The sequence below is a fragment of the Aythya ferina genome (assembly GCF_964211825.1).
Source record: "Aythya ferina genome assembly, chromosome: 1".
Taxonomy (NCBI): domain Eukaryota; kingdom Metazoa; phylum Chordata; class Aves; order Anseriformes; family Anatidae; genus Aythya; species Aythya ferina.
The window spans coordinates 122219805-122236022 of record NC_140296.1 but is presented as its reverse complement, the minus strand read 5'-3'; the positions used below and the strand labels follow the sequence as shown (position 1 = coordinate 122236022).

General features: G+C 44.3%; 1 protein-coding gene across 9 annotated transcripts in view; it reads right to left on the bottom strand.

The window, feature by feature from the left end:
• Positions 1 to 3462: 3462 nt before the first annotated feature.
• Positions 3463 to 16218, bottom strand: part of MAB21L3 (mab-21 like 3) — a 30938-nt gene continuing 18182 nt past the window's right edge. For 5 of the 9 annotated variants that reach the window (XM_084500505.1, XM_084500503.1, XM_084500502.1 and 2 more), the window contains 6 exons: positions 15525 to 15665; positions 13367 to 13438; positions 10866 to 11157; positions 7933 to 8114; positions 6960 to 7154; positions 3463 to 4691 (listed from right to left, as the gene is read on the bottom strand). In XM_084500505.1, the coding sequence (XP_084356631.1) occupies positions 4458 to 4691; positions 6960 to 7154; positions 7933 to 8114; positions 10866 to 11157; positions 13367 to 13438; positions 15525 to 15665 (1116 nt within the window). In that variant the 3' untranslated portion in view covers positions 3463 to 4457. Of the gene's footprint in view, positions 4692 to 6959; positions 7155 to 7932; positions 8115 to 10865; positions 11158 to 13366; positions 13439 to 13641; positions 13703 to 15524; positions 15666 to 16218 lie in introns of all 9 variants that reach the window. The other 4 variants (XM_084500507.1, XM_084500508.1, XM_084500509.1 and 1 more) reach the window with 3 other exon arrangements.

The window sequence follows — 16218 nt, the reverse complement described above, 5'->3', positions numbered from 1 at the left end:
GAGCTACAAATTTCCAACTGAAGTTTCTACTAGATGGAGCAACGGTGTCTGTGGTGGGTGCTGGGAATGCCCTGTGTCTGTAAGGGGGCTTTCCCTCCAGATGCTCTGAACAAAGACAGAGCCTTTGATTAAATTCAACATACTTCAAGAAAGTCTACATTTATCTGGACTTATTCTTGTTTTATCTTTAAAAATAAAATAAAATAAAATAAAATAAAATAAAATAAAATAAAATAAAATGTAAAGCTTACCGGTAGCCAATAGAATCAGGCCATGATTTTACAAAGCAGACTGGATGCATAAGTGAAAAGCTACTTGCAGAAAGTTTACTATAATAAGAAATGCAACAAGCACCTTTGGAAAAGTCTCTTTACAGCATACCTCCTGCACAACTCTCCCACCACCACAAAAAACACTCCCCCACTCAATCTGACCTGCAGTGGATGATATAATGCACGTAGCATTCTCCCCACCCATCACTGAGATAAATTTTTTATTGCATTCCACCCCTTCAATGAACACAATAGTTTTTCCACCAAAGCCATTTCCCTCACTCTTTTATTAGCAGCCATCCCTGTCTTGCTGTTCTGGAGAAGAAGCTGTGGATTGCTCTGTGCCTTTGTGGTCAGTAGCAGTGTAGCTACCAGGGCAGATTTTAGTTTTATATGGTCACAGTGATATTTCCTGCAGCAGCATGTGCTAGCTGATGCATTTGCATGTGTGCCAAAAAGAGAGAAAAAAAAATAATTACTGGACTTAGCTCAAAACAGGAGTCCATCGTTCTGGGCTGGCTTTGCTGATTCATTCCTGGCTGAGCAGCAGCACCTTCCACCCCACGGCTCTGCAAATGATCCCACTTCACAGCAGGCTGTGAGCTGCAGCAGCTGAGGACTCTGCTGCACAGCTGCAGCCAAGTTGGGATAATACCACTGAAAAAAAAAAAAAATCCTCCCTGGCTATACAGGGAGGTAAACTCTTCAACAGCTACAACTAAACCCAACTAAACCATGCATCAGGGCTCTAAAATATAAAATATGAGAGTTTTAAAGAGTCCTACATATTTTCTCACCATCCTTTCAAACCACTTTTGCTCTCTTCCAGCTTCAGGAGCTACACCCTACAACCACAAGACAAATCAAGATGAAACAGGAGACATTACTTCATAGCCCCAACTGTCTGACGCTGCTCAGCAGATTGATGTCTCTCTGTTCTTTGTGTGGAAGGTACTGGAACAGCTCTGCTCACCCAAAACAGGAAAGCCATGGTCCAACATGGTGGTGTCATCAAGAAATTGCCACTCGTGCTCCATTTAGAAATGAGCCTGGAGCACAAAGGTTTAGCAGGAGAAATTACCTGTTCAAAACTGTTCCGTGCAGCTTGGTTATTGGTGTGGAAAAGCAACCTGGAAGGTATTTGTGGGGGTGAGATCTGATGTAGGGGAGTGGTGCAAGAAGGGCCACACAGCTGGGATCCTCCTGGCCCTTCTCTCCACCAGTGAAGAACTAACTCAGGACAAAGACCTCCTATACTTGGCCGAGGGATGAGGAACCCAAAGCTTTTTAAGCAAATGGCTGACCCCCAAGGAAAATTAGACATGAAGAATATCCACACCATCTTCTCTAAATATGGCCAGCAACATCAGTAGAATTAATACATAAAGATCTTCATTTTAGAACTCATTAGGGATTTCTAAGTGGTAACCAGGCTGAAATAAGAGGGGAATATACCAGTGCTGGATGTGGATGCATTCACTGGGCTTACCTTAAAAGTAACCCTTCTGCCAGGTGCTTGTTTCAGTAGAAGGCCAACACTTGATCATCTGCAGGTAATCATTTTTTTCTAAAAACACCCTTAATTTATACCAATGCACATAATTGCTCAGGAACATAAGAAACTCAGTGACATTGTCTAAGAGCTCAGGATACAGTGTGTTTTTCTGCTTTGCCAGGAACAAATCATAGTAGGTAAAATTAACTTGGGAAAACCAGACAAGTGAGAAAATCAGACAAAGCTGTGAGTAGCTAAGGAACAAGGTAGTAATCACCTCCCTCTTCTTCACCAATGCACTTCTTCTGTCTCTAGGTTATTGTCCATGGTGAGAGAAGTCTCAGTTTGGAGAGTACAGTTCTGGCTCCCCATGGATAAGCTGCTCCAGCTCTTGTGTGAAAAGTGCACTGAAATTGCACAGGCATGGCCACCCCATCCAGGGAACTGTTTTCTCTAGTAACTGCCCTCATGCTGACATACTCACATTGATCCATGCAGAGTTGGCACCAACCTTCTGCACTAACCTCCAGTCCTCCCTCCCAGATTTGCTTTGGCATCGTTTCTCCTGCTACAGCAGCGTGACATTACAGCATGTGGCACTGGGGAATCCTTTCTGGAAAAGGTGAGAAGTGGGAGTCTCACCTGGTATGCATCAGGTCTACTGCGTTTAGTAGAATAAGGATGGGCAGGAATAAGAATATCATGTGAGATCCTCATATGTTTTACCAAGGCACAAAATCTGTTTTGAATACCCAGTCTTGTGCCTTCTCTTGTTTTCTTGGAGTCATTTTGAAGATAGCTGACATCACAGTTCCTAGCCTTTGAAATTTGTACACCCGAAGTCTGTGTAGATTTGTGCCACAGACTTTGAAGAAATATAGAGAAGATGCAGGGCCTCAGCCACAGCTATCTGGTAAGAACCCAGCAGCAGGAGCTCAGCCAGACCCTGCAGCATCAGGCTCATGAGCACTACAACTCTCAGTTATCTCTCAGCTACTTTTTATCAGAGCAATGGGAGATAACCCGGCAGTAATCACTACATACTCTGAAGACCTCAGTGCCCAGCTCTGCGTGTCCTAAATTAACATTGAGAGTTGTGTGAAGTCAGGAGGGGAAAATGCATCAATGAGATTACACTCATACAGGATTTGGGGGATCTTTCTTTAATAGAAAGTAATAGACTCATGCAGGAAGTTTGGAGCTGTGGCTCCGGGTCTTATGGAAAGTGCTACTAAAGGTGGGGTGGGTAAGGACTTTTGCATCCTCTCCTGAATCCTCCCTGAACCTGTAACCAGCTGTGAGCCTGGGACCAGCACTCCCACACAACACAGCTCCCAAATGCAAGTGGAATGGACTGGTGAGATGGGAAGTCTTCAGAAGCCTGGATGAGACCCCGGGGACCCAAGGGCTGGACTTTCAGTATTTTGGACTGGGATATGAGATAAAGTAATTCCTGCAAGTTACTCCTGTGTTAAAAAGCAAAGCCAGAAAGCAGAGACTACGCTAAAGATGCATGGTTAGACCACAGCTTGACACAAGGGGGAGATGCTCTGCCACAGATGGTCCTCTTGCAGTCCTTCCACCACAGCAGCTCCCTGGAGTATGGGCTGCAAATCCCACCCCTGCTACCTCACCTCCCTTGGCAAAGGAAATACTTACTTTCCTGCACAGGTATAAGAAAAAAGTCCACTTTGGTTTAGTTTCAGTGATTTAATAACATTAAAACCAACATTCTTTATTCTAGAACTCTGTTCTTTTGAAATACTAAAACTGATTTTCTTTTTAAACAAATATAATACTAAAAGCACGGAGGGTTTTGGAGCTAAGAGCCTTTGAAAAATATTCTTCTGTACACCAACCAAAAAGATATGAGTGCTAAAAACTAGGGAAAAGCCTACTCCTCCTCCAGCCTGTTGGATGGAGCTGGGGGTATGAGTGAAATCTGCTCTGGCAGAGCCCCCTGGTTTTATGGCACTAACAGAACTGGCAAACATGAAGAAAATATATTTGAAGTATGAAAGGAAAAATGGAGGTGGAGGAGAAAAAAATGAGGAGGCAGTAAAAAAACAGCTTTCCTCCTCTTGCTTCCCTTGAGCTATTCAAGGCTACTAGCATGGTTATCTTTGTGCTGGAGCAGGATCCCATTTAACTGTTGATGGAGGCATCACAGATTGTCTCAGAGGAAGCTTCCAACTTCAGTACACCTCAGAAATCATGCTCCTCATGCTCTTCTGCAGAGCTGGCCTGCGAGGCTGGCAGGGAATTAAGCACAGTGTCCTTGTGAGAACGAGGGAGGCAGCCACCATCCATGTGCTAGGTTACACAGCGGGGAGGCTGCAGGGCGAGACGTCTTCGCAACGCCTTTCTGCTTGCGTGCCACAAGACTGGAGGCAGAGAACAAGGCTGTTGCCTGCTCTGACTGACACGGAGCCGGGTTTCACGGGCTGTGGCTTCCAGGAAGGCTGTCACTGCTGAAAGTGAACTAGATCGGCTGGGCATCAAGCGATACCTCCATCAGTTTTCACCGCCCACCGCTGCCAGCTTGACACGTCTCTTTCACGCTGCATGTGCCAACTGTCTTAGAAAGCCAGCTGCAACATCTACTGGAAGGACACACGAAGAACAACCACCAGCGGGGAGAAGAGGTGGGGGAACAGCTCATAGCTGAGGCGAGGAGGCCTCCCCCTGCCTCAGTCCAGGCAGAAGACAGGGTTCTCTAAGAAGACTGCGAGCTTGCTGGCCACCACGTCCAGGTCACTGGTGTTAGCGTATTTGAGCAGATTGGTGTTCTTGACGAAGTAATGCTTGAGGAAGTGCTGGCTTACGCACTTGTGCAGCTTCTGCACCAGTCTCAGGAAGGCTTCGCGGAAGCAGCGCCAATCCTTGGTGCGTGGGTACTTTTCACACGTCCAGAATAGCACTGTCTGCAAGAAGCAGATGGGAGAGGAGAGGTGTTAGAGGTTCTGTCGAGGGCTCACAGAGCTTACTAAGGCAATTTTAGTGCTGGTAAATGGCTGGCAGCCTTGGAAATCAGAGAGGCTCGCACTGCAGTCTTCCTGCGCTAACGTTTCTTTGACAGAGGGATCACAACCAACAGCCCAAGGCAAAGCCCTCTCAGCTCCCCATGGCTATCCCATTTCCTTTGCCTTTGTAAACCTCATGGGACATCCTGATGATCCTGCACTGAGAGCTGAGGGAAGGGGGATTCACAAAGGCCAGCCAGGTTTCTCAGGATCCTCAGAAAGTTAACAGGGAGAGAAAGCTTCCTCATGGGATCAGGCAGAGCAGCTCTGTGATGTTCCTGGTAAGGATCTTTCCCCCTGAGGAGCCCCTTTCCATTAACTGCTGCAGGAGCCCAAGGAAACTGGTCTTGCTAAGACAACCTCGCCATCCTCCAGCATGGGTCACTGTAGAAATTCCAGGTGTTTTAGGTGTTAAAATACCCTATTATACAAGTGTAGAAGACAGTAGGTGCAAGGAGGGAGAGAATACTAATCAGGTTAGCATAATTGCTAGATTCAGTCATACTTGTGCTGCAGATGCACACAGATCTGCCTTCCAAGTAGACTGGGATTCCAAGCAATTATTGCAGCTGGAGGGCATGCTTTCTGGTCAAATACAACCTGTTTTTTTTTTTTTGTTGTTGTTGTTGTTGTCTCTCTCCTCTCCTCTCCCTTTCTTTCCCTTCCCTTAATTTTCTGACACGCAGCACAGCATGTGCTATGTTCTATTCCCCCAAGTTTATTTCATGTGGTATTACATTTAGGAAATCAATAGTTAAAATAACGAAATGCACAAGATTATTGCTATTGTGGGATTAGTTTTATGCTGCCTGTGCTGCATTTTCACAGACTTTCCTGTGACTGAGAAGAATGTTCTGGAGGTGCTTATACTTACTGAACCAAAAAAGCCTTACCGACCATCTTAGTCAACCTGACAAACCAGTTCTAAAAGCACAAAGTCACCCTTCTTGGGAGCCAGAATTCCACTAAGTTCTGTAGTGTCCTCTTAATCCCAATTTTCTTCTGCAGATTCAGTGTCCCAAACAGACCCACAGATACAGTGAGACACAGCTGAACTACAGACTTCAATTTCTTTATTTCTTCAGAGGTAGAATTTCATCAAAATAAGCCATCATCTTCTAGGTTGCCTGCTTTTTCCCCCTCCAGTTGGCCTTGCAGTCGCTGTAGTGCTGAGGAATTTCTTCCCAGACAGCTTTTCAAATGTGAGCAGTTTTTTATTCACAGCCACAATAACCGCAAAGACTTCTTTTTAATGTTGCCAGGGAACAAAAGACATAGTGAGGAACTCAAGCTGTAGCTCAGTGAAAGCTACCCCTTGGAGGTTTGCAGAGCACTTACCTTTCATCAACACTAACACCACTTCAGCAAGATCCATGGGCAGCTGTTACAATGAAGTTTCTGGAGGCAAGGAAAACAGTGCTGCTTTTCCAGTTAGGTTACAAGCAGGTGATCTATCCCCAGCATTTACTGAACGGGCCTGAGCTGCCAACTGTCTAAAAAGGCACAGAGGTGGCTTTCAAACTGCAAGTAGGTCTTTCAGAAGGTGAACATCATTCCTAGGAGGGTAAGCACAACAAATGTGCTTACTTGGTCCTCTGAGGCTTTCTGTCCCTTCTTCACAAGTGCTGTTTGTCAAGTGAAGCCATCATAAATCCTGTAGCATGTCTAGGGAGGACACTACCACCTTTTTATACCTTTCTTCCCTTCTCACCCCAGGTAGAACAATACCAGAACTGGCACTTAGCCTCTCATTTATGAAATGATGAATTTTGTCTTTCTGGATGTGCATCAAACTAATGCACAAGTTTTCCTGCAGACAGATAGGCAGATATGGATGGCTGGGTAGTCAAGAGGTAGGAGGTAACTACACAAAAACAATAATGCAAAGACTATGTGAAGGCAAGACAGAGCAAGTGCCTCAACTCCAGCATTAATTGCATCTCTGCAATCACGATGCTCCTATAGGATTTAGTTTCTTTTTGAAATACGGAACATGTGCTCATTAAACTTCTTACCACTGAAAAGCAATGAAGTGGTATGGCAATTTTAACAACTACCTTCGAAATTACATAGCAGATGCTACAGAGATTTAAGTTGTGACATTTTGACATTACTGAATAGAAGCCAGACTGTTTCTGAGACCGTATCTTATATCACAGTGATGCCTACCTGAAGGTGATAAGCAGTGATGATAGGCTTATTTCCAGCACACCAGACATCTTCCTTCATCTGCCTCATGACCCTGAAGCACTTCATGCGACAACCACCATCTTCATCGAGGCCTTCCATGAGCATATGCTCAGCACGGGAGAAGCACAGCTGCCAGTGATAATTGGAGCGGGCCAAAAGGTCAAAACCAAGTGACTGTGGACAAAAGGAGAAGTGTGACACCAGATCTGAGGCAAACTTCTCTGAGCAATGCAATGTTACAAAGAGGATGTGTGACATCTCTCCAAGTGGGGCACTGTGTTCTAAACAGGGTTAACAGAGATGGCAAACATAGGTAATTCTCCCATCATAATTCCCAACTGAATGAGCATGCAATTTGTTTTTCTCCCCATGTGGTGACATCAGTTACTCCCAGGAGATCCAGCTTTAGAGCCACTAGGTGCAGTACAAGCAGTGCTACTAAGGCCAAGGCACAGATCCACAGGCACTGTACCATGAAGCAGCAGGTCATGCACGAGAGGGGACCAGGACTGGAAAGCAGAACTGGACTTGTGGGAACATGGCAGCTGGGGCTGAGCTGGAGTGCCCGAATCCAGCCAAGAGCTTTATAGGGATAGATGGAATTAGGCTGGCAAGAAAACTGTGAGAAAGTGTCCTATTTGCAGAAAGGTTACATGAGGCAGAGCAGAACAAGAAAGTTGCATTGAGCTACCTGGCCAGAGGTGTGTGCAAGAGACTCATGCAACAGACAGTTAACTCAGTTTTCCTTTCACAGAATTCACCACCATTAGGGGAAAAAATTCCCAATAAAATCTGACAGAATAATTTGAAATATTGCTTCTCTAGGGAGTACACCTTTCAACCATGCCGTTGCCTGCCATCACCCTGCAGTCCTTCATTTGGGAAACCATTATTAGATGTCTACAAGGTAAATTTCTGCACAGACTTTATAGTTTGTTTTTACACTGCTCACCTTGATGCACTGCACTTTTTCCTGGGAAGGCCAACGCTTAAGGCAGCGAGGCCACCGGGCTTTCTCGGGCCAGCAAGTCGGGATCTCCACGGTAGGGACCAGCTCCACCTCCACCTGGGATTCTGACGTCTCCACAGCTACCCGGACCACTGAACTGAAGCTCTCCAGCACCGTCACTTTGCCTGTGAAGGAACAACAAGAGAAGATAATAAAGGTAAAAAGATCATTTTCCAGCAAGGGGCTGTCTACTGCCCATGTCCAAAATGGGCCTTGCAGTACCATTGATCTTAACAACTCTCTTTGATAACATGAGGAGAAGACACGCACACAAAATTTATCTCAATCTGCCCTGGGGAATGAGAAAATGAAGAAAATGAACTAGATTCTTAATTTTACCTTCAATTACCACACTTTTGTTTTCCCCTGTGGTCCTCTTAGGTCCTAGGATCACCTTTAAAATAGCAGCTGGTGCTTGGTGCAACCGAACTAACATTTCTAATGGTGCAGTACACTTCTGATTAGAGAGGACCAGACAAACATTTCATATTTAAAGTCCTTAATCCTTCAGAGGACCTGTGATCAGACCAAATGACTTACCTTCACTGGTCATTTAGAATGTTTTGTGGGGTATGCACAATTTTTTTTATATATATATATATATATATATATTTTCTGGGATGCACTTGCACAGAAGCCAGTGCCAGAATACATTACCTTTTGTGCATCGCTGTCATACAAAAAGGGTTAACTGCCTGTCTCACTGGGAACGACACTTTCAGTGGAAGAGAGAAGAAAGGAATGAAAGTTGCAACTAATGTGCTTAGTGAGGTGTTTCCTGTTGGTCCTGCTATGTTCATGGAAAAAGTTTCTGTCCCATCTTTCCCTGTCACTTTGGATGGATCACTGCTCCTTCAGCTTTGTCATCTGAGCCAATTGTGTGATCATGCTCTAACCCACTAAAGTAAAAGACAGAGCAGAATACCATACGCGGTTTAAGTAGTAGTGTGTTAATCCACCTCGTTTTGATTGACGTGGGCTAGGGAGCAATTCCACCAGGAACCCACACAACAGACTTGAGGGACAGTGAAGAACATTTGGGATGGCAACTTTTGCTTTCACTGAGGAAATATCTGCCTACTCCCAATGGCAATTTAGCATCTCCTCCAGAACGCACAGTGGAATCCATCCCCACCAGAACTTCATAACCCTCAGTAAAATCTGTGTTATTTCCATGCTGAGCCAAGCCTGGCACCAAAACAGGAACTACACTGCTACCAAGCTCTCAGCAGGGATCCCCAGCAGCTGAAAAGCATTAGAGCCATAGCTGTGTCAGCACATAAGTAAATTCACAGCGTTTCCAAAAGTATCATGACTGTGCTATCTATCTTTCCACCAATGGCAAGTGAGGCACCAGAAATACTCAGTTTCTGCTAGTGCTCAAAGAATTAAAAAGCAAGGAAGCAACGAAATGTGGAAACTCTTATGTAACTTTGGATAAGCCATGGAATGAAGGGAGTAATTGCTCCTCCTGACTCCATCTCACTTCATCTCCTCTGTCTCCATCTCCTCCCAGAGGAGAATTCCTTACAAAAAAGGAATCAGCATCATCACCCCAGACTTCACTCTCCAGGTCCCTTTGAAGTGCTTCTCCTGGCTCAACAACTTGATGAACTGCTTCTAGACACAATGCCAGGTTTTCACCTCAACACAGTGACTTCCACATAAGTAAAGCTTCAGATAAAAGCCCTTTTCACCTGACCTTTTCTGTGAGCCTCAATGGTAAAATTTTATCCACATCACCCTTTTCCCTTCTATCATAAGAAACATTTCCTAGAAGAATGCAAGAATTTAGCTGAGCTTGACTTTAACATGTTTTCTCCTGCAAGTAAAATTCAGAGTACAATCAGAGGAGGTGAAATGTGTCTTATTTCTTTGGAATACAGAAGACCCATATCAGGCTGCTGATGAATAAAGTCATCCTGGAAACATGCTGTGAGAAAAGGCACCATAGTCTGAACTTGACTATGTCACAGTGTCTTAATGTGAAAAGATGAACACGGACTATTTGGCTTGGACAAAGCCATGTGTTCATTAGCCGAAGTCTGTAACATGCCTCTAGGATGCTAAGAATTAAATACGAGGATCACTGTTCAGGCAGCATTTTGCTGCAGATATCACAGCTATGAAAGCATGTTGCATGCACCACTGATTGCATTATGTCATATATAAATAGCCACAGGAAATACACAGGCACTTTGGAATTGCTCACAGAAGGATCAGCACTGCTAGTGAAAGCAAACTTCCATGATAGCTGCTGAACGCTTCTGGATTAGCCTGGGCACTGAGGAAATGACAGTACTTGTCCAACAGACGTTGCTTGAAGTCCTAATGAGTCCCTACAACCCCATGCTGGAAATGTACAGGTGTCTAACCTTTCCCTAGAGCATTATCTGCCCTACACATATCTTCAAGTGCTTTTCCCTCCTCTAACTTATGGACTTTCCCTGTGTCCAATTTTCCTACAGTATTTTTCTTGCTAGTTGAGATATATTGCAGATGCTGCAGCAGAATAAAAAGACTTTTTCCCAGACAAATTCCTAAATGCTCTGAAAATCTGGGTTGTATCTTGGCTGAACGGTGAAGGTGATGCTGCTGTAGAACTAACTTACCCAGGTTCCTAAGAAAGGAGCACCATTTGGGTTATGAAGAGCCTAAGGACGACTTAATTCTGTCTTCAGTGCAGGTTTACATTTACATAATTTCAATAGGCTAGAGGCTCCCTGTTTCTTGAAGTTTTTTTTTTTGTTTTTTTTTTTTTTTTTTAACTTCTGATCATGTGAATGTCCCAAACACTTGTGTGTGTGTGGTATTTTCCCCTCCACCAGCTGCGGAAGACAGACAGTTCCCCTTATAGCTGTCCCCACTAAACTCACTGGAGAGGTTACAGGAGATAATCGACTTCTCCACCAGCTCCCGGAAGACGACAAGGACTTTGGCTGGAACCAGATCACCTTCGATGTTCACGTCCGTCTCATGCCACTGCTGAAGGCTTTTTGAGAACTGCTCCACCTCTAGCCATTGATGCAGCTCCTCGGGGTCTCGCACGGAGGAGAGGAGCTTGGCTCCGTGCACGGTGTAATAACGCCAGTGCCGCACTTGGCACTCCCTGTACCCGGTCAGGCCACGCAGAGGGACTGTGATGAGGAATTGGCTGGGTGCTAAGACCTAGGAGAGTTCAGAGAGATTAAGAGAGGAGGCAAGGGCAGATTCACGGGCCTGAAATGAACAAAAGAGGGTTTAGGAAATAGCAGGTAAAACTGGGGGCTTTGTAGGGAAGGAAAACCACGATGTGATAGGGACAAGTGGAAATAGCCAGGACCTGTTCCATGCCTGTCTGAGGTTTACATTGCAGGTACACAGAGTAAGAGGAAATTGTCCTATGAAAGGAGTCTGATGTGACAGCCACAGCCCACAGAAGACAAGAGCACACTCTGGCTGATTTGCCACCACACCTACCATAGTTAACCCCATTCCTTGTCATTTCTAGTCTGCAATTGTATGAAATGGAAAAACTAGCAGCTTCCAAGGAGCAGGAGAGCAGCAGAAAGCTTGTTCTGAGATCCAGCTTTGGGAAACAACATAGTGCAAGTTATTCCCTCAGAATCATTACCAGAAATAAGCCCAGACTTCAACAATAGTAACAACTACGGCAAAAGGCATATCTTTTTGATCTCTTTCAAACTCCACCTAAAGACATTAGTAAAATAAGACCGTGGCCCTTTCAATTTTACAAGTCTTTTACTCTGCCTGATGGGAAGAGCTGTGCTGCCTTGAGAGAGGGAGAGAGATAGCAGGCAAGTGGCATGCCTGCACCTACACAGGCAGAGGCACTCTCAGAAATAAACCCAGATTTTGGCCAGAACTATATGAAACTGCATCTCCTGCTGAGCAGAAGCCAGAAACAGTGCAAGCATGGAAACAGTAATGACTGGATAACACATCCACAAGCAGGCTTGTTTGCAAGATGATTTATTGGCCTTGCTTCGAGGATCATTTTCCAATCAAACCAGTGCTCAACCAGTATTTGTGGAGAGCGAACAAGGTGACAGACAAACACCACGAAACCTCAGGCTGGTTCAGGACACAGCCAGACATCGTCCAACACTAGTTTGGAAGCATATGGCGAGCTTGGCTCCAGTTGCCAGGAGAGTGGGTCTCCAAGCTCATTCAGACTTTTATGGTGTTGACTCAGAAGCAATTCAACTTCACTCACTACTAAGCCCACCTTACATTGGCATTAATAAGGTGAAATGTGTGAGCAGGATGTGAGGTGACAGCTGTTGCTGGAAAGTGGTTACCTCGAGGTGAATTCAGCACCCTTGTCATTCTCCAGCAGTAAGATTCTGGTAGTATTCCTGGTAACTGAGCCTATTTAAAATGTTACTGCAGAGCTCTAACAAGCTCTGGACAGGCTTTCTTGGCCTCCTACCCACACCTTCTGCTGATGGGCCCAGGACCCCTATTTTAGCTCAGCCTCAGGCTGTGCTCTTTCCTGTACCAAATCTGACTTCTTTTCTCTCATACAGGTGGCAATTATCCCATACAAAACCAGAAGGGCACTAGCGTTACAGGCATGCTACAGGTTGGGAAATACCAGCTTGGCTGAAAGCACAAGGAGAAAGGCCTTAGGGCACAATGCTGATTTGGGCACCACACAAGAGGAAGCTCTGCTCCACCAGGCTGAAACATCACTTTGAGAACTGTGCTTGGACTAAATTCAGCCACCTGCAGCAAAGGCCAACTATATCACCATCCTTACTGAGGAACAACAAAAAATAAACCAGCACCATTGTAGAAAACTGGTATTCAATGGCCACCCAATAGGTTTTAAAGGGAAGAGCAGTAGCTGTTATGTAATTGCCTGCAAATACCAGTCACGAGGCTCCTCCACCTGCGGCTTGCCAGGAAATAGCAGAAATCACAAGGCAGGAGATGGTGCTGCAAGGTTGGGTGGTTGTGCAGCAGGTGTCCTCCTGGCCTAAACAAATACCAGTCCGCACCCGTGCTCTGCCACATAATGGTCTTGAATGGCATATGCAGACCACAGGCTTCAAACAAGTCATGGGTGATGGAACAAGAGCCTCTGGGACAGTTCTGGGACATGCAACCTACAGCCAACCCTGTTGTATTAAAAACCTGCCTGCAGCATGTCGAGCAAATTAAATGCAGCCTAAATTTTGCACTCCTGGCCAGGATATCCCAGAGGTCGGAGCATTAGGTTTGAAAAAAAATAATGTATGCTTTGAGCAAAAAAGAAAACCTCTTGCAAAGAAGCCGAGATAATCACAGGAGGATGGGTTAGGAGGGTGAGGTTGTCTGAAGAAGAAGGTGGGTGAGGAAGAAGCAGGCACCAGGTGTCAGGAGGGCTTTGTACCTGGATGGATGGGTGGAATGGGCGCTTCCCCCGAAGCATAGCTGACCACTTGGCCAGTAAAGCCGGCTGATCCTGAGAGAAGCAGAGAGGAAGAGAAGAAGTACACAGAACAGAGAGAAAGCATGTGCCACGTTGTTCATTCACAGAGCAAAGCCGCAAGCATCCTTCAAGCCTGTTTTGTTAAAGGGAAATCCCACACACACCAGGATTACAGGGTTGAACACTTGGCTGTGCAACTGGGCAGTGCTGTACTAGGAATTACTCTGGACACCAACCTGCTCCTTACGCCTTACTGAAGCCTCTACAGCTTCTGCATCAGCCCTGTATAGAAAACAGCTGCAAAAAAAAAATGGTGGGCCAGAGCTAAAACACTTGAAAGCTTCTAAAATGAAATATTTAATTTTGTTTGTCTGAGCTTTATTTCAAGTTCTCTTCTTAAAGATTTTGACGTTTTGCCCCTGGGGTGCAGAAAAACACTGAACATCTATAACCTTTCTTACAAGTCCCTACCCAGCCCAGGATATTTAAAAGGAGTCTTGTTGTTTCTCAAGAAATATAGACCCTAAACCAAGTTAAACTAATTCCTTTTAACCAGAAGCTAGAAGTTCTGAAAAGTCACCATAAATTTACTTGACAGAAAAAAAGATGGTGCAAAATTAAACACAGAACAGTTAATATACTGGCTTTCCCTTGACACGAGTCTCCTCTAGGGTGAGTCATGGCAACAATATTAAAGATTCTTGGCAACAATATTAAAGATTCTATTTTTTGGAAGCAGAACAGCCCAAGCCAAAAATATTTTCTTGTTAACCCATTCTTTGTTGCCTCACAACTACAGCACAAAGTTAGCCAGCCCTCCAAGTAGGACTGCCACAGATCTATAGTGCTGGGTTCCGTTAAGTAACAGATCTGCCACTTTTTAAGAAATTATATTTAAATGATTTCTTTTAGGCAGACATTGTCCAGACCAGTCTACAATAAAATCAAGTTACTGCTCAGAATAGATTGCCCTGTGTTTTTTTTTTTTTTTTTTCTTCCTATTTTCCAGAACAGTCATTTTATCTTGACCCTGGTGTTGTTAGACATCATTATCCAAGCAGGTTTGTTTCAATATGGGAGGTGGATTGTAGACTATGGCACTAAGTAACACATAGATCAGGACATGGCACTGTTTTGTGTCACTGTGGTCATTCTTACCGGCAAGCCCACGTGCCCTGGGATACATGCTATTACAGAAAAAATCTAAATATGAATGTTTGTCCCCAGTAGCCACATTTCAGACTGGATAACACTATTCTGCCTCCATGTCCATGCTCTTCCAGAAGCTTCACAACACAGAATTCTTCCCTTTCAATCCTATACAGCAGCAAAAGTTCCCTCATGCTTTCACATGATATGCTTTGGTCTGCAAGTGGCTACATTTTAGTGTAAGGGTTGACATAGACAGAATATGAAAATGATCATTTTCATCTGTGCTTTGATTATTTCTTATAACCTTACAGTAGTTATTCTTGTAGTCACATGAAATAACCAGTCTTCTCTTGTCACAGCTGGGACAGGACATTATTATTTTGGGATCTGAAGGTTTAAAACAGGGAGGTGGTTCACTTCTCCCACTAATAAGCATATTTCTCCTCAGTGGAAAGGAAGTTCTAGTCCATGACCAATAAAATATATATATACTTATATTTATTTCTGAATAAACTTCCTGTTCAAGCAGAAGAAAGGTTTTTCATTTATTTTTTTTTTTAGTGTGTTGACAGGTTTTCCAGCTGAGAAAAATATGAGTCATAGCTCATGAAAGCATGAGCAGTTTTGCCTCTTAATGTTAGAAAGAAAAAAAATTCTCTCTCAAAGAGTTTTGGTTCCTGCTTGCAGATGACAGCTCTGGCAATAGAGGCTCTTTGTAAAATAAGCAGCTGTGAAAAAATGCTCTGCCTGATTTACCCAGCCCTTTTTGATGCTCCTCTAGTTGTAAGATAGTCACGAGTAAGTCAGTATGATCCAGTCAGTCACTTGAATTCCCACAGTGAAGTGTCAATACATTGTCTGTGGTGTTCGGGGTGAGGTACCTGTCCCTACAGACAATTAAACAATGGAAAATCACTTACTGATTGCCTACTAGCTGCAGAGTCTATACTACATCTCTTGTTCATACCTTAATATTCTCATTGTGAATGCCAGAGTTGGAGATAGCCTGGAATCGTGTGGCCTTGTAGCTGATTTCTGTGGTCAGTTGCTGGATGATTTTCTGCACCTCCTCCACTGTTTTGGAAACCAGATAATGTCGTGGTTCCACCTGTCAGTTCCAAGAAAGACACTTCATATTACGGATAACTGCAGTCTTTGTCTCCCGTGGAAAACAGACAATTGCATTGGAGCACCCTGAAGTATACGTGCCTATGCTTCTCTGGAAATAAAAACTTACTGCTCCCTGTAGTTACAACTAACTTACCGTGAGACAGGGCTCTTGCCAGTGAACGCTGAAGGGACAATATTCCAGACTGCTGATTATTTGTTGATACTCCCATGTGAATACCAATGGATGGAAGGGAAGGAGTTCATTACATGGATAAATTTGCTAGCAACTAGCTACAGTCTCGTTCTTTATCTATTTTTGATCCAGGACACCCAGCTATTCCCCTTCACATACTAGCTACTCTCAGAGCCAGAGTAAGTTTACTTTCAAGAGCTGACTTAAGGAATTACAGATACCCTCTGCATTAGTCAGATCGCAGCTGTATGTGGCAGCATTTACATGCCTACACAGCACATTGAAAATATCCATACTGTCTTCACATCTAAGTACAGATGAGAGTCCATTCTTAGATGATGACAAGGACTCTTTCCAA